This window comes from Vombatus ursinus, unplaced genomic scaffold, assembly GCF_900497805.2.
Source record: "Vombatus ursinus unplaced genomic scaffold, bare-nosed wombat genome assembly UNPS02014821.1, whole genome shotgun sequence".
Lineage (NCBI taxonomy): Eukaryota > Metazoa > Chordata > Mammalia > Diprotodontia > Vombatidae > Vombatus > Vombatus ursinus.
The window spans coordinates 929,718-951,919 of NW_020954599.1; the positions used below are offsets into that span (position 1 = coordinate 929,718).

Below are 22,202 nucleotides of genomic sequence, written 5' to 3' on the forward strand. Positions count from 1 at the left end.
TTCTCTAATCTTTTAAAATGATGTGACCTTTTATATCTGAATTGCTTATCCATTTGGAACTTATAGGAGTATATGTGTATGGTGTTGGTTGATGATTGAAAGCTATTTTCTGAAAAATTATTTTCTAGGTTTCTCAGCAATTTTTGACATGTAAGACTAATCACTAATGACAATCTTTCTGTATGTCTAACAGAAGGTTGATATAAATGATTTCTTAAATATAAAAAAAGAATGTTAGCTACTGTAGGGTAGAGACAATGCCTGTTTTATTTTGATTTGTGTGGTGCACATAGACATTTAAGTACAAAGCAAACATTGTGAAGATGACAATTGACTAAAGGGCATTGTGTCCTAAATCAAAAGGATCATTTTTTTTTTCCTAAGCAGATGGTTCCTCTCTTTATCTAGACTTGAATGAAAAAGCCTTCCTTCTCATTTGTCTGAAATTTACTGTCCTTTAAATTCACTATGTTTTTGCCTGGCCTAGTTTTCAGCATTTCAGTCTAAGCTGAGAAGCCGGACAGTTATCTACCACTTGACAAAATTCACCTCGTGAATTCTTCCAGCTCTAACAACAATAAAAACTAAACTCTTGTGCTCCTACTTCTCACATAGTTTGGCTATAAAATTGTCCCAGGTCCTGCCATAATGCACCCTGGGTGCATCTCTTTAGGCATTCAAATGAAAAATTAAAACGCATCAACATTTTCCCTATAATTAACAAAATCAAATTTCTTCATGTTCCAGGTGCAGGTAAAAACAATGGGAAACCAAAAATAAGCAAAAGCTATAAATATTGTATTGGTGAAATTATAAAAATGAGTCACAAAGAAAAAACTGCCATTATTATTATTAAACATCCGAATAAGAAAAAGAAGATTAAAAATTCCAATTCTTTGGCCTATTATTCAAGTAGCACTATTTACCAATGGGAATGTGGATATGTTGGAAAGGGTAGGAATTTTTCCAGTGGCAACTGCCCAGCTGCTGATGTGGACAGCCAGGTTGATGCCTAGCACAGGAAGGGGGAAATGGGACCTTACACAGTAAAGGGAGGGGGCAGAGTCGGGGCGTGGTGTCGAATACGGACAGGTGTGCTTATGGTAGATGAACCCCACAAGCGGCTATTTTGGGTGAGGGTGGGATGGAACCATCTTTCCACACGTTGACTGGCTGATCTCACCCACACCTCTTAGTGCTGGAGATGGCTCCCACTTTGGGGATATTGTCATGGGAAATGGGAGGCCATTGAAGGAGTCTGAGCATGGAGTAACGTGGGTAGACCTGTTACAGAAAAATTACATTGTCAAGTGTGTAGAAGATGGAATAGGAAGGGGAAGGCAGCAGTCTGTTTTACAGAATTTAGGAAAAGAATGACGAGTGAGTTTTTAGTTAGTCTAGGTAACTCATACTGACTTCTTTATAGATTTTAACCAGCATAGTACCAACACACAGGACACTTGCATTTGCAATATACAAGGGGCATAGGAAGGTCAGATGAGATAACATCCCCTATACTTCAAAATGGGGGCAGTTAGGTGATGCCATAGTGCACAGAACACCAGGTCTGGCTGGAGTCAGGAAGACTCATCTTCCCAAGTTCAAATCAGGTTTTAGACACTTACTAGTTGTGTGACTCTGGGCAAGTCATCGTTTGCCTCAGTTTCCTCATCTGTAAAACAAGCTGGAGTGGAAATGGAAAACCACTCCAGTATCTTTGCAAAGAAAACCCCGCATTGGGGTCAAGAAGAGTCTAACATGACTGAAAATCAACTGAACAACATCAAAACACAAGATTCATAGGGGTTTTGTGCTGTTGCTTTAATTAGGAAAGGACACAGCTTTTGATGGACATACCTTTTAATGCATTTGCTGGTGTTAGTTTTAAATTCATTTGGTCAACAGATTTTTCTTTAGTCAAAATTGCTAGACTGATCACTTCAGTTCTATAAAATGCTTTCCATGATAAAAATCATTCATAAACAACCAAACGTTAACATTTGCTATGTAAATCACTACACTTTCTCCTTTATCTGCCTTTTTATAATCCTAAACAGAAGACTCTCTTGATGCTACCATTCCAGCTACGATTGTCCCCTTGCCTTCCTTAGACAGCCACCTACGTCAGACATTTCACTTCCTGTCCTCTTGTTCTAAGTCTGCAGTCTGGCCCCCAATCTTATCATTCAAGGGAAGTTGTTCTCTTTCAAATTACTAGTTATTTTAATTGCCAAATCCAACATCCTTTCTCAATCCTCACCCTTCTTAACCTCCCCACAGCTGTAGATAACTGTCCTTCTGGATGGTCTTTCTCCTCTCTGGGTTTTCGTGAAATTGCTCTCCCCTTGTTTTCCATGTTTGTTCCTTTTAAGATTTTTAAAAAAATTTTTTTATTTTTAACATGTGTTTTTAAAACTTTGGGTTACACATTTTCTCCCTTCCTCCCTCCCCACCCACCTTCATTGAAAAGGCAAGCATCTCTATACAGGTTATAGATATATAGTCATGCAGAACACTTCCATAGTAGTCTTGTTGTGAAAAACTAAGTATATTTCCCTTCATCCTATCCTACCCCCCCCCATTTATTCTATTCTCTCTTTTGACCCTGCTCCTCCTCAGAAGGGTTTGCTTTTGATTATCCCCTCTCCCAATCTGCCCTCCCCTCTATCAATCCCCTGCTCTCTTGTCCCCTTCCCCCCTTATTTTCCTGTAGGGTAAAATAGATTTCCATACCCTATTGTGTATGTTATTCCCTCCTTAAGCCAAATCCGATGAGAATAAGATTAACTCATTCCCTCTCACCTTCCCCCATTTGCCCTCCACTGTAAAAGCCTTTTCTTGTCTGTTTCATGTGAGATATTTTACCCCATTCTATTTCTCTCTTTCTCCTTCTCCCAGTATAATCCTTTCTCACCCCTTAATTTTATTTTCCAGGTATCACCCCTTTATCTTCAACTCACCCTGTGCCCTCCATCTATCTATACATACATATAATTTTTTCCTTCCCTCTACCCTAATACTGACAAAGGACTCATGAGTTACAAATATCACCTTTCCCTGCAGGAATGTAAACAGTTCAACCTTAATAAGTCTCTTATGATTTCTCTTTCCTGTCTACGTTTTCCATGTTTCACTTGAGTCTTGTATTTGAAGGTCAAATTTTATATTCAGCTCTGGTCTTTTCCACAGGAATGCTTGAAAGTCCCCTATTTCATTGAATGACCATTTTTTACCCTGAAGGATTATACTTAGTTTTGCTGGATAAGTGATTCTAGGTTGCAGTCCTAACTCCTTTGCCCTCCGGAATATCATACTCCATGCCCACCGGAGCCTTAATGTAGAAGCTGCTAAATCGTGTGTTATCCTGATTGTGTTTCCACAGTACTTGAACTGTTTCCTTCTGGCCGCTTGCAATACCTTCTCCTTGACCTGGGAATTCTGGAATTTGGCTACAACATTCCTAGGAGTTTTCCTTTGGGGATCTCTTTCAGGAGGTGATCGGTGGATTCCTTCAATTTCTATTTTGCCCTCTGGTTCTAAAATATCGGGGCAGTTTTCCTTGATAATTCTTGAAAGATGATGTCTAGGCTCTTTTTTTGATCATGGCTTTCAGATACTCCAATAATTTTTAAGTTCTCTCTCCTGGATCTATTTTCCAGGTCAGTTGTTTTTCCAATGAGATATTTCACATTCTCTTCTATTTTTTCATAGTGTTACAGTGCCTTGATTTCTCAAATTGTCCCAAGTTTCCAATTTCTCCATTCTAATTTTTAAGGAAGTATTTTTTTCAGTAAACTTTTGGACTTCCATTTCCACTTGGCCAATTTTGCTTTTTAGGGCATTCTTCTCCTCATTGGCTTTTTGGACCTCTTTTGCCATTTGGGTTAGTCTATTTTTTAAGGTGTTATTTTCTTCAGTATTTTTTGGGGTCTCCTTCAGCATCACTCTGTTTTTCCTCTACTTCTCTTACTTGCTTCTCAAAACCCTTTTTGAGCTCTTCCATGGCCTGGGACCAATTCGTATTTTTCTTGGAGGCTTTGGACGTAGGAGCTTTGGCTTCGTCGTCTTCTTCTGGATGTATGTTTTGATCTTCTTTGTCATCAAAGTAAGATAATATAGTCTGACTCTTTTTGCGCTGCTTGCTCATGATCTCAGTCAATTACTTGAGTTATAGACTCTTTGTTAAGGTAGGAGTCTGTTTCCAGTGTGGAGAATGTACTGTCCCAAGCTTCAGGGATTTTGTGCAGCTGTTTTCAGAGACACTTCTAGGGACCTGTAAATTTTCAGTTCTTCCAAGGTGCTATGATCAAGGGCGAGGTGTTTACTCCTTTCCTTGCCTGTGCTCTGGTCTATGAGTGACCACAAGCTCTCTTTTCTGTCTAGGAACTGTGATGAGGGTTTCCTCTCCACAGCCACTACAAGCTCCACCACACTAGCACTCCTCCTTGCCCCAGGACCGCCACTCAGAACTGTGACCCAGATCCAAGCACAGGCAAAGCAAGAGAATCCTGCACTAGCAAAGAGATCCCCGCAATCCCCCCTCCAATCAGCCACTGGATTCCCCCTCAGTCTGTGGGCCAGAAGCTCAGGAAGCAGCCACCTCCCCAAGGAATGGGGCCTGGACCCCACGCTCCTCTCTCACCGTCATAGAAACAAACTTTTCCCACTGACCTTCTAAGTTGTCTTTGGCGTTCATGGGTTGAGAGGTCTGGAAACCACCACAGTTGCCTGCGCGCCCATGCCGAATTGCTTTCCTCTCCCAGCCCAGCTCAATATACCTTTCTGATCAACCACCCAGGCTGTCTTGGGCTGGAAATTTGTTTCACTCTGTCTTTTTGTGAGTTGTGCTGCTTTAGAATTTGTTTAGAGCCATTTTCTATAGGTATTTGGAGGGATTTGGGGGAGAGCTCAAACAAGTCACTGTTTTTACTCTGCCCCTCCTTTCATGTTTCTTAAGATGATTATTTTGTCATGTCTACTGCCACATCTAATGTTTGCCCTCTTTTCCTTTTGTCTTACCTCATTTTGTGGTCTTATCAGTTCTGTGTGTTTAATTATCATATCTATGTACAGATTCCCAGACATAAAAATCCACCTTATGAACTTTCCTGGGCTCCCAACTAGCATCAGCCACCGCCTCTTGGATATTTCAAACTGGATGTCGCCTAGGTATCTCACACTCAACATATAAAACACAGCATACTGTCTCTCCCCCCAAACGCTCCCCTTTTTCAAACTTCCCTATTACTGTCCAGGGCACCACCAATCTTACTGTCATCCTTGACTTCTCTCTGGCACTCACTCCACCTGCCCAATCTGCTGCCAAGCTTTGTCTCTACCATTGCAATATCTCTTATAAACAGTCCCATCTTTTCCCTTGCACACTCTCCTCACCTGAAACCTGTACCACTCCAACAGCTTCTGGTTGGGCCCCTGCCTCCAATCCCTTCCCCCTCCAATCAATGATTCACAGGAGCTTCCAAAGTAATTTTCCTGAAGTGCAGGTCTGACCATGCCAGACCTCTACTCAATAAACTCCAGTGGCTTTTCATTTAATCCAAGATCAAATATAAACTCCTCTGTTTGGCACTGAAAGCTTTTCATAACCCGGCTTCTACCTACCATTACCCTCCTCTGTACTTTCCAATCTAGCTACACGGGCATACTTCTGTCCCTTGAACATGACACGCCATTTCAGTGTCTAATCACTGGCTGTCCCTGCATCTGAAATGCCTTCTCTTCACTTTTGCTTCTGAGTTTCCCTGTTTCCTTCAGCTCCTACCTCGATTTCTGCCGAAGGCCCCGCCCTCAGATCACCTCCCATCTACTCTGTACATATCTTGTATGTATCTGATTACTTACATGTTGTCTCCCCCATTAGAATATGGGCTCTTTTAGGGCAGGGTCTTTTAATTTTTATTTTTTGGACTTTCTTTGTTTGCATCTTCAGCTTCTATCATAGTGCCTAAGCATATGCTTTGTCTAATCAATGCTTTTTGACTATCAGCAAAACAACAAGATATTTCTGACTGATCATGTTTCAATTGGGAAATAAATTATTAAATTCAACTATTTCCACAAATAACATCTCAAAATGAATGAACATCACCTGGATAACAAATAAGGTAAACTGTCTTTAAAAATATGGTTCCTTATTTTAAACTTAAAAACAAATATAAAGTAAGGGCCAATTTAATTTTTATCCAAAATATGTCTTTAAATATTAAAGATGTTTCCTAATAGAAAATATGCCTTCCTCAAAGGAAAACTCATTTTGCTAAACAACTGTTATGATTTAGCATTTAATGTGAACTGCAGTACAAATGCTAATGATGACTGTTTATTCTTCCATAGAGTCTAAGCATTTATCACACTCAGTGGGAGGTGCATAGATTATTTGCCTTTAAGTAGTACTCATTCCCACTTTTGATCAGAAATGTGAGCACAGTTGGGTTATGTTTATCAGTCAAGAGAAATAAACCAGCATACTCCAAAAGGGTACGCCACTTTAGTTGGCCAGAAGCTATGGAAATCCTGAGCAGTTCAACCTGACTGTAAGCAAGAAAATACGTAAAACAAAAATGGTAAATTATGGCATGATATTAAAAATAAATATAGGTAAGGATCACATCATATAAAAGGAGTTTCTAAAGAGAATAAAAGCCCATGTTTAATACATCCAACTTCTTACTTCATCTCTAAATAAGTTTTAGTCTGGATTTATGATATCATCTCTCATATTAAGGTTAAATAATAAGTTCCGTGTAAGGAAAAAGGGAAATAGAAATGAGAAAAACAGATTATATTCAAACGCCCACCATAACATGTTTCCTGTCACTCCAGAGTAGATTATACTGGAGGACACTAGCCATTAGAAGAGGTGTCTATTTACGAGGCTGTATTTCTTGGGATCTAGGGTGGGAAGCAGTTGGCAATTTTATCACAGGATCATGGCCCTAAGCATAATTTTGAAATTTGTCTCTAGTGTCTTCCCACTTCCTTTTGAGCATCCTTATTTTTGCTCCCCGAATGGCCAGGTCCCTCACTGTTACCCCATCCAAGATCAGTCAGCCACTGTCTCTAGGAAGGGCATTTTACCCTCACTTGACTTAAACATTTACCTGTCCCATTTACTAAGAGTTCAGTTAGGTTAAAAACAGTATTACTGATAACAATGAATATGTTACTTCTAAGTAAAACATGAGTGTTTCAATTGGGAACTTACAGAGATAAATAAGACCTTTAAACTAAAGGGGTAAATCTGATATTGGAAATGCCAGGCATCATGATAGGCTGATGAAGCTATTTTGGGTAAAATGGTAGCTTATTAAACCCTACAATCACACCAAAACAAGCAAACATCTACTTCATTTAAGACTGAGGCAATGTGACAAATACTCTATGGCCCAGGACAGAGAGGACTGACCTCTCCTGTGAAGTAGAAAGAGGGTTACTTATTACTAGTGGCCTGGGCAAGTTACTTAACCTCTGGGTCTCAGTTTTCTTATCTATAAACTAGGGGAGGTCATTTCTAGCTCTAAATCTGTGATCCAGACAAATGCTACTCACCTCCAGAGAGAGAACTCATGAAATCTGGCCGCATATTGAGGTATACTTTTAAATTTTTCTTTGTTTTTCTTGGTGTGTGTGCATGTGAGTGTTTGTGTATTTTCTTCTGCAACATGGCTAATATGGAAATATTTTGCATCACCTCACAAGTATAACTGATATCATATTGTTTGCCTTCTCAAGGAGTAAGGGAGAAGTTGCCAGGAGGGAGACAATTTAGAACTAAACCATATTTTTAACTATTTTTGAGGCAATTGGGGTTAAGTGACTTGCCTATAGTCACACAGCTGGTAAGTGTCAAGTGTTTGGCATGAAGCTAGAACTCAAATTTTTAAAAAATTACTGTTAAATATTTCTCAATTACATGTAAAAAAATTAATAAAATATATAAAAATGTATTAAAGTTTTAAAAAATCTGTTATCCAATAACACTGGGATAGATGGATGGAATAAGCATTTATTTAGCGTCTACCATGTGCCAGGCACTCTAGAAGCACTTTACAAATATTATCTCACCTGATGATAGTGATAACTTTCTCAATTTGGTGGGTGGTAGTACATATTCTTATGATTTACCTCATAGCACGGGGAGGTAAATGCTTTTCAAATCTTAGATGTTCTGTGTAAATGTACTGCTGTTGTTTTTAATTATTATTTTTTGGTCGGCAAAGCAATTTGTCTAATATGATAGTTCAGTCCTCATCCAGAAAACATACCCTCAGAATCTTTATTTAATGGACTGATATAAGTAATATGCCCAATTTTCAAAGCCTGTATCATTCAATTCTATTACCATTCAGTCACAGTGTCATCTGTTAAATGTTCAATTTGGAGTTGGATGCTTCAGAAGAGTGAAACTACACCATAAGCTCCTTCAGGGTCAGGAATAATGTTTATGATTTCTTTTGCATTACTTTCAGCACCTCTTACTATAGGCTAAGTTTATAGTAGGTTTTAATAAATAATTATTGAATTAACAAATGGGTATCCTACAAATTCAAGCTAACTCAACTCAACTCAACTGAGCCCTCACCACTACTTAACAATCCTCTTTATCATCACTGGACTTAACACTGAATCTTCTACCATGGCTAGTCTGCATTTCTGGACACTTCTTAAAACCAAACACCCTTTCATGCCAACTTCATTTTATTCACTCTGCAGATAAACTTACTACTTTGCTAAGACTGAGGGTTGTCTGATAATCTTATCATTTCCATGGTTGACCTATCATCAGATGGCTCAGAGAGTTATATATGCAGTCCCAGGCTTTCCTCTGTGCTTCAGTCCACAATCACCATTTGCCTACTAGATATTTCAAGCTGGATGTCTCAGAAAGGTCTTTAACTCAACATGGACAAAACTGAACTCATCGTATTTCTAAACCCTCCCCTCTTCCTAAGTTCTTTATTATTGTCTATGAGGCTATTATTCTTCCAGTCTGCCACATGCCAGATGCCATAAGCATCTACCAGGCACTGTGTCAAGTACTAGGCATTTAAAGAAAGACCTGCCCTTTAAGAACTCACAATCTGATGGGGGAAGAGAGGAGAGGAGGGGAGGGGAGGGGAGGGGAGAGGAGAGGAGAGGAGGAAAAAAGGAGAGAAGGAGAGAAGGAAAGAAGGAGAGAAGGAAAGAAGGAGAGAGGGAAAGAAGGAAAGAAGGAGAAAAGGAAAGAAGGAGAGAAGGAAAGAAAAAGAAAGAGAAAGGAAGGAAGAAAGAAAAGAAAAAAAGAAAGAAAGAGAGAAAGAAAGAAAGAGAAACAAAGGGAGAAAGAGAGAGAGAAAGAGAGAAAGAAACTGAAAAGAGAAGAAAGGTAATCAATGGGGGACATGATGAAGTCTAGGAGAGTGTGGCTACATGGGAAATGATGAGACAGTTGCCCTGGGAGCCTTTTAAGTGGAGGATCTGAGAGGAGCTTACTGCTGCCCACCTTCTACCCTTTCTGTTACTTAGAGCTCCTAAAAAGGCCTGTTAAAAGACTAGAGAGTAAATAATAATGGAAAAATCTTTCTAAAACAGCAGATTTCATGAAAAAGAGAGGAGTAGATTTACCACTTATGGAGAGCAAGAGAAACTAATTGGGTAACACCATTCTATAATTCCCTCCTTCTCCCATTAAGTTGACATATGTAAACACTCCAGAGCTCCAACTGCAAACTTTGCAGGCAGCCCCAGTAACTACAGCTGAAGCATCCAGATGGCTGGTTGGGAAAGGGAACAGGTCACAAAAGGTATTACAATATGAGTGAAGACAGGTGTGACAATTGCAGAGTTATCTCTCAAATAAAACTAGAGAAAGGTAATATTAAAGAATATGTTTATTTTGTAGCACTAAAACTATATGCATAAAAATCCATTAGTAAATATAGAAAGGAAAAAATATCAAGTATCTCTTTTACATGCTATAAAACAGTAAAAGCTGTACTCAATAAAGGAAAAATGAACTAAAGATACACACCTAAAAAAAGACTAATAGCATCCTAAATAATGAGTGGGTCAAAGAACAATACAATAAATGATTGCATTAAAAATTATAATAGCAAAACAGTATAACAAAATTTATAAGATGCAGCTAGTAATAATCAAAGGAAAATTTGTATCTGTGAAAACACATACTAATAAAATAGGAAAAAGATTATCAACAAATTAATAATGTAATGTTTAAAATTTTAAAAATCAAATCCATAAGCCTTAAAAAGCACAAAAGAAATATTTAAAATTAAATGGGAAATAAGGAAAAAGAAAAAACAAAAATTACTGAATTGATAAAGAACTATTTTTAGAAAGACAAAAATTGATAAACAGCCAATCGAGTTTAAAAAAAAGTGAAAGGAAAACTAGATTGCCTAAATAAAAAAAAATTAAATCAGAATAAATAAAGATAAATAAATAAAAGTATTATAAATTATTGTGTCCAATTACTTGCCAATAAAACTGAGAATATTTTCTTTCTTTTCTTTTTCTTCTTACAGATTAAGTCTTCCAATCTTGGAAATAGAGGTGCCCCTCATATCAGCACTGACTGGCACCTGAGTTTTTACCTAGTCCATTTCTGATCTGGGCTAGCTAATCCCACTTTAAGCAATCTGGTGGTTTCACACTACTGGGGTACTTACCATATTAAATGCTAAATTTAGTGTGGACATCTGATTATCATGACCCACTGCCCCTTAGAACTCCCAAGCTAAAGAGATCCACCAGTCTTAGTCTCCTTGGTAGCTAGGAATAGAGGTATGCACTACCACACCTAGCAAAACTCAGAATATAAAGAAAATGCATAGCTATGAAAATAAATAATCCCCAAATTAACAAAACATGAAACCAGGATCCTAAACAATCTAGTCTCAGAAATGTAAATTGATTTATGTGTAAATTCTATCAAAAATTTAAAGAGAAATTAACTCCTATGCTACAACGTTCCTGTTACTAAACTCCCCAAACTCTTTTTATCAATAAATATAGCCATAGCAAACAAATCAATGGAATCAACCTGAAAAAGACTAGTGACTAATGTCACTAATGAATATTGATGCAAAAATTCAAATACAATTTTAGCAAAGAAACAACAATACAGCTCCCAAATCATTATGGCCAAGTTGGGTTTATATCAGAGATGCAAGGATGGTTCAACATTAGGAAAGCAACGAACATTGCTAATCACATAAAAAACACCCCTTCCAAATATCATTATGCCACTAGAGACAGACGTTGCTTTTTACAAAATAAGATAATCATTGCCTTTCCACAATATTTAGAAAAAACAGATATGACATGCGAGTTAAAGCAATTAAGACAAAAAAAGAAATTAAGAGAATAAACTCTGGTAAAGATGAGGCAAAAGTATTCTATGCAGATAATATGATGATTTACTTAGAAAACCCTAGAGAATCAATGAAGAAACTAATTAAGATGATTAATAGCCTCATTAAGTGGCAGTATACAAAATAAATCCATAAAAATCATCAGATTTCTATCTTATCAACAAAAACTAGGAGGAAAAAAATAAAAATTCATTTTAAAACTATACGACACAATCAAATACTTGGGAACTGGCTAAGGCTTGTAGACTTGCCATAGGAAGGCTCCTAGAAACTGATGTAGAAGAAAAAAGGCGTAACCAGAAGAAGAATACATACCCACAATGACTACAATAACATAAATGAAGATAACACTAACAGACAACAGAATTCAATGAGAGCCAACAATGGTTCCAGATGACTGATGTTTAAACACAATTTATGGTAAATGAAATGTTCCAACCGTTAGATTAAACATTTTTGCTAATTTGTTAAAGGGAAATTACAATGATGCATCAGGTTAATTGGGAGGCAATTGTTATATCAAAACAAAAACATGTATAAAATTAATCAATTAATACTGTGAGAATCACTGGTAAATATATAACTTTGTAGAAATTTTTAACAGCCTGATGAACAAAATACTTTATCTAATTCATATCCCTGAAAGAAATATTTCTTTAAGACTTCTGACATAAATTCTTCCCTACTGAATGTAACTGCTGCACAAAAATAAAAGCAAAGCATCTTGGTTCTTAAGTAACTTACATAACTATCGAATGTATTTCACTAATGCATAATCGCCTGGCCACTTTTCACGTGAAAATGGCTTAGCTATTTAGGCTACTGTTTATAAGGTAAATATTTTATCTCAGAATACTGATGCATATGCAGACCTCTTCAGGCTTAGCTATTCTAGGAGCGGAGTCTGATGGCAATTCCCTGGTTCATGAACAATTCCATGAACCCTTTCCATTAACACATAAAATCGATGGCTATCTTGGGGAACAATTACCAGCATATGGAAGTCTTACCATTTTCTTGCTCTAAATATTGAATTGAAGTTATTTAACTTTAAAACTGCTAAAAATGAATTAACTCATCCCTTGAGTAGAAATGCAACTTCATTCTAAGTGGGGGTAACTATTCTATGTGAGCTCTATAAAATGTTTGAGTTTATATATGTATATAATTTGAATTACTAATTATAGTAATATCTAACATAGTAAAAGAGAACTTATCTTCTCTGAAGAGGCCTATTTGTTTACTTTGTAACATTTATTAATTTCATTTACTCTTTCCCTGAAGAAGGGATAAAAGAATGGGGAATTTTAATCCCACCTAATCATTTTCTTTTAGTCTCTCCTCCATTTTCTTGAATCAGCACTCCAAATGTGAACACTGTAGAGACTTAACTGGGGGTGTGATTTTTCTTACTTTTCTCAATATATTTGGGAAATACAGTTCCCGATTATTAATGATTAAATTTCCCTTTTCCTTAACCAACTACCCATTTGGACTGGACCTTTCTCAAGGTCCATTAGATAGAGTCATTTAGGGATGAAGGCAGCAGATGTGACCTGTTTGAACTGAATCCTACTTATAAACAAAATCATCCAATCACTGCAAGGAACATCATAAAGAAGACTTTAAATGAATCAGAATGGAATCCCAGATTCCTTTCCATCTCTGTGAACAGGAGTGATAATTAATAAGCCAAAGGGCCTCATCTGATTCTGAGATTTCCTTTCTTTCAAACTACAAAACTTTGAAAACATCCTGAAGTATCATCCACTTCTCTCCTATTTTAAGAAGAGAACGTTCCCTTCTCCTCTGCTCAGAGAATAAGCAAAAACTTTTCAGCAGAAAATCCATTCAGCAAACAATGTCTATTTAAGAAATCTATTTAGACTCTTCCACACAAAATTCCACAATGCTAAACAGCCTTGGAGACTTTCTGGAAGAAAAGCATTTAAATAAAAGACGCTCCTAAGCAGCACTTCCTTTCTTCATCTTTACTGTACATGCAAGAGAGGGGGGTAGAACTGTAAAAGCTTATCAGTAACGAATATTCATTATATCCCACATACAGCAATAAGCCCAGTCGGCTGCCCAGATGTTAGCATTATATAAGACAGATAGATGTCTTTTCCTTAGTAAGAGGATCTATTTGGGCACTGCTAAAGTCGTTAACACTAAAGTCTCATATGCCTATAGGTTTTCCAGAGAGTATAATTCTTTGTACAGTTGATAATTTTCCCCCTTCAAATATGTCATGCTGACTGAAATACGCTGGCAGAGATGTTAGTTTTTATTACATAAAATTTACCAAATACGTATATTTCTTAAATAAATGACTATCCCCAAGCCCTGACTTGCTCAGTGTCTTCTGTTTCCATCCTTTCTTTACTCTATGGTGATTAAGAAAACATAGGTAAGTCTGGGGTGGGGGGGGGGGGAGAACACACAAATACATGATTTTTTTCAAAATTTCACTTGGGAAAAATTATTTTTCAGTTACACGTCCAGTCCCTAAAATTGAAGCTTTTCTATATTCCTTTAAAGACTAAAGCATCAAATCTGGAACTATGCTCCCAAAGTTACTTTTTGACTCAGCTATACCACTATTAGGCTTACACTCCCGAACAGATCAAAAAACAAGGAATAAGACCCACAGGAACAAAAACGTTCATAGCAGCTCTTTTCGGAGTAGCAGAAAACTTAAAATTAAAATTAAAGGGGTGCACACTTATTGGAATGGCTAACCAAATTACGGTATATGAATAAAATGGAATACTAAGCCACAAGAAACAACAAATGGACAGTTTCAGAGGAAAGCAGCAAGACCTTTATGAAGTGATGCAGAGTGTTTTGAGCAGAGCAAGGCGAACAATTCAAGCAATGACAAAGACATTATAGAGAAAATCCCTTCCGAAAGACTTTAGAACTCTGATCAATGCAATGATAAACCTCCAGTCCAGAAGTCTAAGGGAAAAAATGACTCCAATCAGCTCTTATCAGAGAGGTGACATTTAAAACAGACAAGGAGGCATACATTTCTGGACATGGCCAATACAGGATTTTTTTTTTGCTGAATTATGTATATTTATTATGAGAGTTTTCTTTTTAAAAACTGTTCAATGGGGAGGAGAAGGAGTTCCTATTAAAAGTCTTCACTACTATAAATATTCTGCCACTGAAAATAGTCTGAAATTATCTCAGGTAAATTTAAATATGAGCAAAAATTATTCTACAGACTTTTATAACTTTTCCTTATAATGCAAATCAGTTATCATTCTGCAGGAATTTCTAGCAATCACAGCCAAATTCAATTTCAAAGGAAAAAAAGAAAGGAAATAGAACAAATAGTATCACAGGACTTATATACGTAAGTTGCATGTCTTTTTTTTTTTTTTTTTTGCTATAGCGTGTCACTGCTTTTTAATACTGATTCTTTTTTTTTTTAAGTGCTATTATTTCTGCCTCCCTAAGTTAGGTTAAAATTAAAAAAAAAAAGTACAAATTTAAGCTTAAAAGTGCACTAAAACCTTTGGGACACCCTGTATATACAACATGCACTAGATTTCATTAATTTGCCATCAATAAAATTTATGTATCATTGTTTTCTGAATATTGTGATAAATTGAGTACAAACGTTTATAAAGATTAAAATAATTTAACTCGATACTATAGTCTGCATCTACATTTAGAGCTACAATATAAATGGCTACTAAAATGGTTAGCATAGATATGATAAATGTGGCAGTAATGGATTCCAGTTTAATCAAGAATGCTAATCTTATTAATTTGACATTTATTGCCCTAATTTCATGACATTCCTTGGAGGAAATCAGACAAAATCACAGCAACATGTGACAACAGATGATCAAGTGAGTATGTATATCTTGTATTTTATATACGTCTATTAAGTGTGGAAGAAAGAACACACATAACTCATAAAGTTCTTCTCAAATAAATCTTTCAATAGACAGAAAATGTGAGAATAATTATACAGAACAAAATGCAAGGATCCCTTTTTGTAGCCTCATTTCCTGATCACAGACGTGAGTGTAATGAATTTAGATGACAATGTGCTCAATACTCTCTGCACATTAACTAGAAAAGTATATTTTCCCCTGGTGAGAATATGTTTTAATATATTACCTTGAAAAGTAATTATGTAAAATAAAAATGAGAATGAGTTCAGTTCACAAAATGGGCATGAAGTTCCCACTTAGTCAATGATATTCTATAGCAAGAGGACACTATACAAACACTGCTAAATAGAAGGAAGGAAATGATAATGATAAAATTCTATACTTTTAAATGAAGCTGAGAGTATATAAATGGGGTGGGGGGTGGAGGAGAAAGGGGAGAGAAGAGGATGTTTGGGCAGAAAGAGATGCCACAAAATTCCAAAAATAGCCATTGGGATGGGGGAGGGAATAAAGGTAGGAGTATAACGTAAAAATTTCAAGTTAAAATATTGAGATAATCAGTAGTAATAGACTGTTTCAGACTACAGTACACAAGAAGGTGAACTCTGGTGGGGGGCTCTCAGCAGTGCTTCAAACATATTATAGGTGAAGCTAATATTCTACTTTTTATCTACATTTTACGCCAGAGAGATATCTGTGACCTCATTTTCTCTGTGGGTAACCACAGATTTCTAAACGTATCCCTTCTTTGGGGCTAAGATGACACGTGAGAAGAAACTAGAGACAGGTGCTCAAACGGGGAAAAGTAGAAGCAGAGAGTGTTGGACTTAGAAGAGGAGAGGTTAGGGTGTGAACCCCACCTCTGTGGCCACGGGCAAGTAAGATAAACTCTCTAAACCACAAATTCTCCACCCAACACCTATAGTACTTACCACATCGAGCTTTTGTACAGATCCTATTAGATAATGTGTGCAAAGCACATTTTAAGTCTTAAAGTATAGAGAGCTAAAGCTTAAAGTTGCACCAAGACTTTTGGGACACCCTGCATAAATGCAAGTTATCATTCATATGTGAAGTTTCACTCTGGGTCTATCCTGATCAAGTAAGTGGAACTAAAATTTCCACCAAACTCTTTAAGTTTCCAAGAAACTCTTTAAGGGAGCCGCATAAACTTTGCCTGGGCTAATGCAGAAGGTTCAAAAGAAATCAGGAGCTAAAGAAAATTAGGAAAAGTCTTGTTATAACAAATATGGAGTACCTTGTGCTTTTCTCTCTGTATTAGGTTTTCATAGATTTAGTTGCAGAAATATGATTAATACGAAAGGATGTGTCTATTCTCTTAGCTTAGGAACAAAGAGAACAGGAGGTGATAGGAATGAAAAAAAAAAACCCAATAAATATGGTTACAATTCCTGTAAACACTGTGGGTCAAATCAAAGTTTTCTAATAATGATGTTTTAAAAATATTTCTATTTTAAATGGATGGATTTACAAACTGTGTAAGCATTCCTAATAATACATAAACGCTTTGGGTAAAAATCTAACCAAGATATAAGGAGGGTGAGTTTATAATTTAAACCTATGTACAGCAAATTCCCTAAAAACAGATTCACTATCCTCTGAAAATATCGTCTACAGTCATAAGGCAAAAAGAAATTTCCTGTAACTTTTCGTAGAAGAAAATGGTCAAACTTCCCCCACAATTTGATTACTAACAAGTAGTTATGATGGCTCACATTGATACAAGTGTGTCTCGGTCAGCCTAAAATTAAATTCAATGACAAGATGAGTCAACCCCAAAGATGAAATTGATCAGGAATTCACAATACTCTGCCCAGATTTTCCAAGAACGCTGCGGCTACCTCAACACTTACGGCTATCGTAGCATATGTTTCCAAGGGCTCGGCCCGTCTGAAGTAGTACTTCCTGGTCTTTGCAGTTCAGCAGCTGCACCAATGGGGGGATCAAGCCAGCCTCCACACACGGGAGCCGCATAAACTCTGCAAATGATGACAAGAATTAAAATGGAAGAATTTTCAATTCACATAAGTCACCTCCCTTAGGAAGTGTGGCTTCCAGTGATTAAAGCACTGCAGATTATGTTTCTACACAAAAATTACCCCATTCTCACTCCAACAAACACCCTATAAAACATTTACATAAAGAAGACTGTTGCCACGTTTTTCTGTTGCTGACTGATTCACCAGAACCAAGAGGGTCTTAATGGATTTTTCACTGCAGTTAATTTAAAATTCCCAAATAATGATTAAGTATGCATTGGGAGTAACATCTACAGCATAAGTGAGAGGAATGTTGGCAACATTCATTCTATGACCTTGGAAATTAAATAAAAATTCAAAGCATTAAACCAGTTGCAAATTATTCAACAGTACTGCAGACGTATACTAAGCCATCAAGCTGTCTCCCTTATTATACACGTGTTTTTAAGAAAGCAAAATGACAAGTCAATAAAAAGTTACTCCAGTAAGCCATTTTTAAAGTACTTCTTAATACTTATGATGGGGGACTATCACCTAGCCCCCTACTCTTTGCAAATGCTGCTATGAAAGTTCACATATAATCTACCATCTTTGTTCTCAAACTTAGAACATTACACGAGTGTAGGAGAAGGCCAGCCAATGAACTTTTTCATGCTATTCAAATAATTTCCTTTAGCACTGCTAGATTACTGCCCTTCATTCTTCAACTCTCAGGCAAACAGCTAACAGAAATGACACTTCCATCTTCAACGTTTTATAATTTTTCATGGTGGACAGCTTCATTCTAACAACAAACATGTCCTCCTAAACATCTGCTCTTGGGGGCAGGATGGGAAAAAGGGAGGAAGGAGTACTTCAGTAATCCATTATTAGGACAGAGGGGTACAAAGTCCTGACATGGAAGTGTGGAGTCAGGGAACAGGAGGTTGCAGTCCATGGTGGGCTCTATCCACCTAGCTTTAAAAAAAAAAAAAAAAAAAAAAAAAAAGCAGGACCTTTTCACCTTCACTCTCCATCAACTTCTTTCTGAGTGTGTGTGTGTGTGTGTGTGCACGCGTGTGTATACGTATGTATATTTATATATGTATGTATATACATGTATATGCATAGTTATGACAACGGATTGAGATGCAGCATGATGTAATGGAAAGGGCATTAGACTAAGAGTTACTCGGTGTGGATTTGAGTTTCAGCTTTATCATTAGCTGCTGGATCTTGGGAAAGTCACTCATCTTTGCTGGGCCTCAGGTTCCTCATATGAAAAGTAATGGGACAGATACAGATATATCACGCTATCTGGATGCTGGTGGCTCCCAAGGCATTTTTTCCTTTCTCCAAGAACTTACAACACTTGACTTGGTTTTCCTCTCCCTTCCCCTCCATTGCATCCCCTTATATTTGAGGACTTCAGTACACATGATGATGTTTCCCTGAGGACCTCACTAGGCTCCTCAAGTCCCACAGCCTACATTTTCACTGTAATTCAACTGTACTTAGAGATAGTTATACTCCTGATCTACTCTCGGGACTGAGGATTCCACTTCCTTTTTCTGCCCATAACCTCCTGTTCTTCCATTTCTCCTTGTGCCTCATTCTTCCTAAACCTCTTCATATTCTCACCATGACTTCCATCAATCAATAAACATTTATTCAGTGTCAACTATGTGACAGGTATTGTGCTAAGCATGGGGATGTAAAGAAAGTGATAAACATGAAGAACATATGTAAAGTTAATACAAGGTAATTTGGGGAGGGAGGGCACTAATAGCAAAGAGGATTAGGAAAGGCTTCATGCAGAAGTCTTGAAAGAAACAGGGATTCCAGGAGGTGGAAGTGAGGATGGACATTGTCACAGGCATTGCAGACAGTGAGTGCAAAGGCACAGAGATAGGAGAGCTTTGTATGTGCGTAACAGAAAGTAGGCCTACGTGGCTGGAATGTGGAGCATATAGAGAGGAGTAAGGTATAAGATGATTGGAAGGTTCCTTAAATGACAGATAGAGGAGTTTACAGTTGATTCTAGAGATAATAGGGAGTCAATGGAATTACTGAGGAGATGAATAACATGATCAGATCTATGCTTGAGGAAAATCACTTTGCTGGCTGTATGGACTATGGACTGAAGAGGGTAGGGAAGGAGACCAATTAGAAAACTAATGCAATAATCAAGGTGAGAGGTGATGAGGGTTGGAACTAAGGTGGTGGCAGTGTAAGAAGAGGGGGATATAACTGTGGGATGCCACAGAAAAAGAAACGACAAGATTTGGCTACAAATGGATATATAGGGTGAGTGAAGGTGAAGAGTCAAGGATGATACCAAGGCTGAAAACTTGAATGACTAGTGTCCTCAACAATAATAGTCTAGGCAAAGTCATCATTCACTGGTGTGGACTTGGAGAACCCAGAGTAACTTCCATGACACAATGGAAAATTTATAATGCTTTATCATTGTATGTGAATTAGTATTATTATAAATCATTCTATAATTAACTATATGACCATAAATATATAATCTTACAACTTATAAACATATCTCCTCTCCCATTTCCACATAAAATTCATTAATGGCCTTGCTCTGTGCTTCTGGTAGTTGTCTAAAAAGCACAATCACTGCTAGCTGCACATTAAGTGCCTACATTTTGGAGGGGGTTCTGCAAGACTGATTATAGCTATAATGCCATCTTGCAATTCTCTAACATCTTTAGTTGGATAAGAAGAAATGATTTACTCATACTTTAGTGTCCTTCTTGGTCACCTTAAATCTTTAATTGAAAATTTTCTAGTAAAAGTCAGTCAATAAGCATTTATTGAGCACTTACTATGTGCCAGGTACCAGAGATTAAAAGAAAAGCAAAAAAGAAAACATGGTTAGTGCCCTCAGGGAGCTCAAAGCCTAAAGGGGGAAACAATGTGAAACAACTGTGTACAAAGAAGATGTATACAGGGTGGATGGAAGGTAATTTCAGAAGGAAGGCACTAGGAGAGACAGAGAGAGACAGACTCTGTGTGTGTGTGTGTGTGTGTGTGTGTGTGCGCGCGCACGCGCACGTGCATCAGGGGGGAACTGAGCACCAAAAAAGGTTTCCTACGACGGGATTGGAGCTGAGTCTCGAAGGAATCCAGGAGGCAGAGGGGAGGAGGGAGAGCATTCCAGGCATGGGTGACAGCCAGGGAAAAGGCACAGAGTTGGGAAATGGAGGGCCACGTATGAGAAATGGCAAAAAGGCAGCTGCTGTTGGATCACAGAGTACACGGAGGGGTGTACAATATAAAAAGACTGGAAAGACAAGAAGGGGGAAAAGGTTGTGAAGGGCTTTAAAAAACAAATGTAGGAGTTTATATTTGGTCCTGGAGGAAAGGAAGAGCCACTGGAGTTTACTGAGCAGGGAGTGACATGGTCAGACCTGAGCTTTAGGAAGATCTCCCCGGCACCTGAGTGGATATGGGTTATATTCTGAGGCTGGGAGACCAACCAGAAGGCAAAAGCAGTGGTCCAGACTTGAGGCGACCAGAGCCCAGACCAGGGTAGCATCTCTGTGAGTAGAAAGATGGAACTGTATTCTAGAAATGCTGTGAAGGCAGAAAGAATCAGACTTACCAGGAGTTTGGACATGTGCAATGAGTACAAGAAGGGAGTAATGGAGGATACCAAGGTTGCAAGTATGGGTGACAGAGAGTAGGGTAATGCCCTGGAAACAGTTTGAAAGAGGGGAGGGTTTAGTGGGGCAGGGAAGACAATGAGTTCTATTTTGGATATGGTGAGTTTGAGATGTCTGCACGGCATCTAATGTGAGATATCAAGGAGGCAGTCTGTGATGTGAGGCTGGACCTCAGAAGAGATCTGAGAATCACCTTCATAATGATGATAAGTGAACACAAGGGAACTAATGAGATCATCAAGTGAAACAGGGAGAAGAGGGCCCTGGGCAGTCTTGGGGGACACTGATGGTTAGTGAGTATGACCAGCAAAGGTGACTGAGAAGGAAGGAGGAGAACCAGGAGAGGGCAGAGTAGTCATCACAAACACACAACAGCATTCTCTATTGGGTCATTATAGTTCTTAAAGATAGTTCTGTCTAGAAAGTCATCACTAGCTTCTAATATAGATCAGCCTTCAAGTAATTCAATGATAAAGTAATAAATATTTGAAGTTATCCTAGTCCTTCCAGTAGAGGTCAGTTTGATTAAGACTACGCATGATAAAATCTTCAATGTTTTCAAAAGATAAATGTTCTCTGCTCCAGCAGAGAAGCCTCTAGCACCAAAGATATGATGAAAATGTTATGTTCTTAGCCTTGAGATTAAATAAAAGAGCCTTCGTTTGATTAAGTGAGGACACAGGAGAATGACCATTTCTTAGACAAAAATCAAAACCTTCCCTTTAAAAAGTCTATCGTTTCATTGCTCTTCCCTGAAATACATGTGTTGTAAAAGCATGAAGGACAAACTAATTTTATATTCTTTGGCCTCTCACTTAGCTATCTGGAGGTCTAAATCATAAATATGACATGAAGGAATAAAAAACTAAGCACTAAGCATAAGAACCATCTGTCCTAATCCCTAGCCTGCTAATGACAAACTGTCATTTGGGCAAATCATAACCTTTGTAGCTTCACTTCCTTCACCTGCAATATGATGCCACTCATAAAATGGCTACAACTTGAGCTAAAAAATATTTAGGGTTTGAGGACATCATTAAGGTCTTCAGTATGGTTCAGGAGATTCAGCAAAAATATTTAAGGCAGGACCAGGAAGCCTTACTAGACCTAGGTCAGTTCTAGGGGCATCTTCCCTCCTCTGAAGTAATCCCAAATACCTCCAGAGCTGCTCCAATCACCTCTTGGGGCTCCCAAATACTTTCAACCCACCAACAGTCTTATGAACTTTTAGGACCA

At 37.7% G+C, this 22,202-nt stretch overlaps 1 protein-coding gene across 4 annotated transcripts in view; it reads right to left on the minus strand.

Moving 5' to 3' along the window:
- The window catches only part of RAP1GDS1 (Rap1 GTPase-GDP dissociation stimulator 1), a 214,008-nt gene that overhangs the window by 82,531 nt on the left and 109,275 nt on the right, over positions 1–22,202 (minus strand). For all 4 annotated transcript variants that reach the window (XM_027837596.1, XM_027837595.1, XM_027837594.1 and 1 more), the window contains exon 4: positions 17,182–17,307. In XM_027837596.1, coding sequence (XP_027693397.1) covers positions 17,182–17,307 — 126 coding nt within the window. The remainder of the gene's footprint in view (positions 1–17,181; positions 17,308–22,202) is intronic.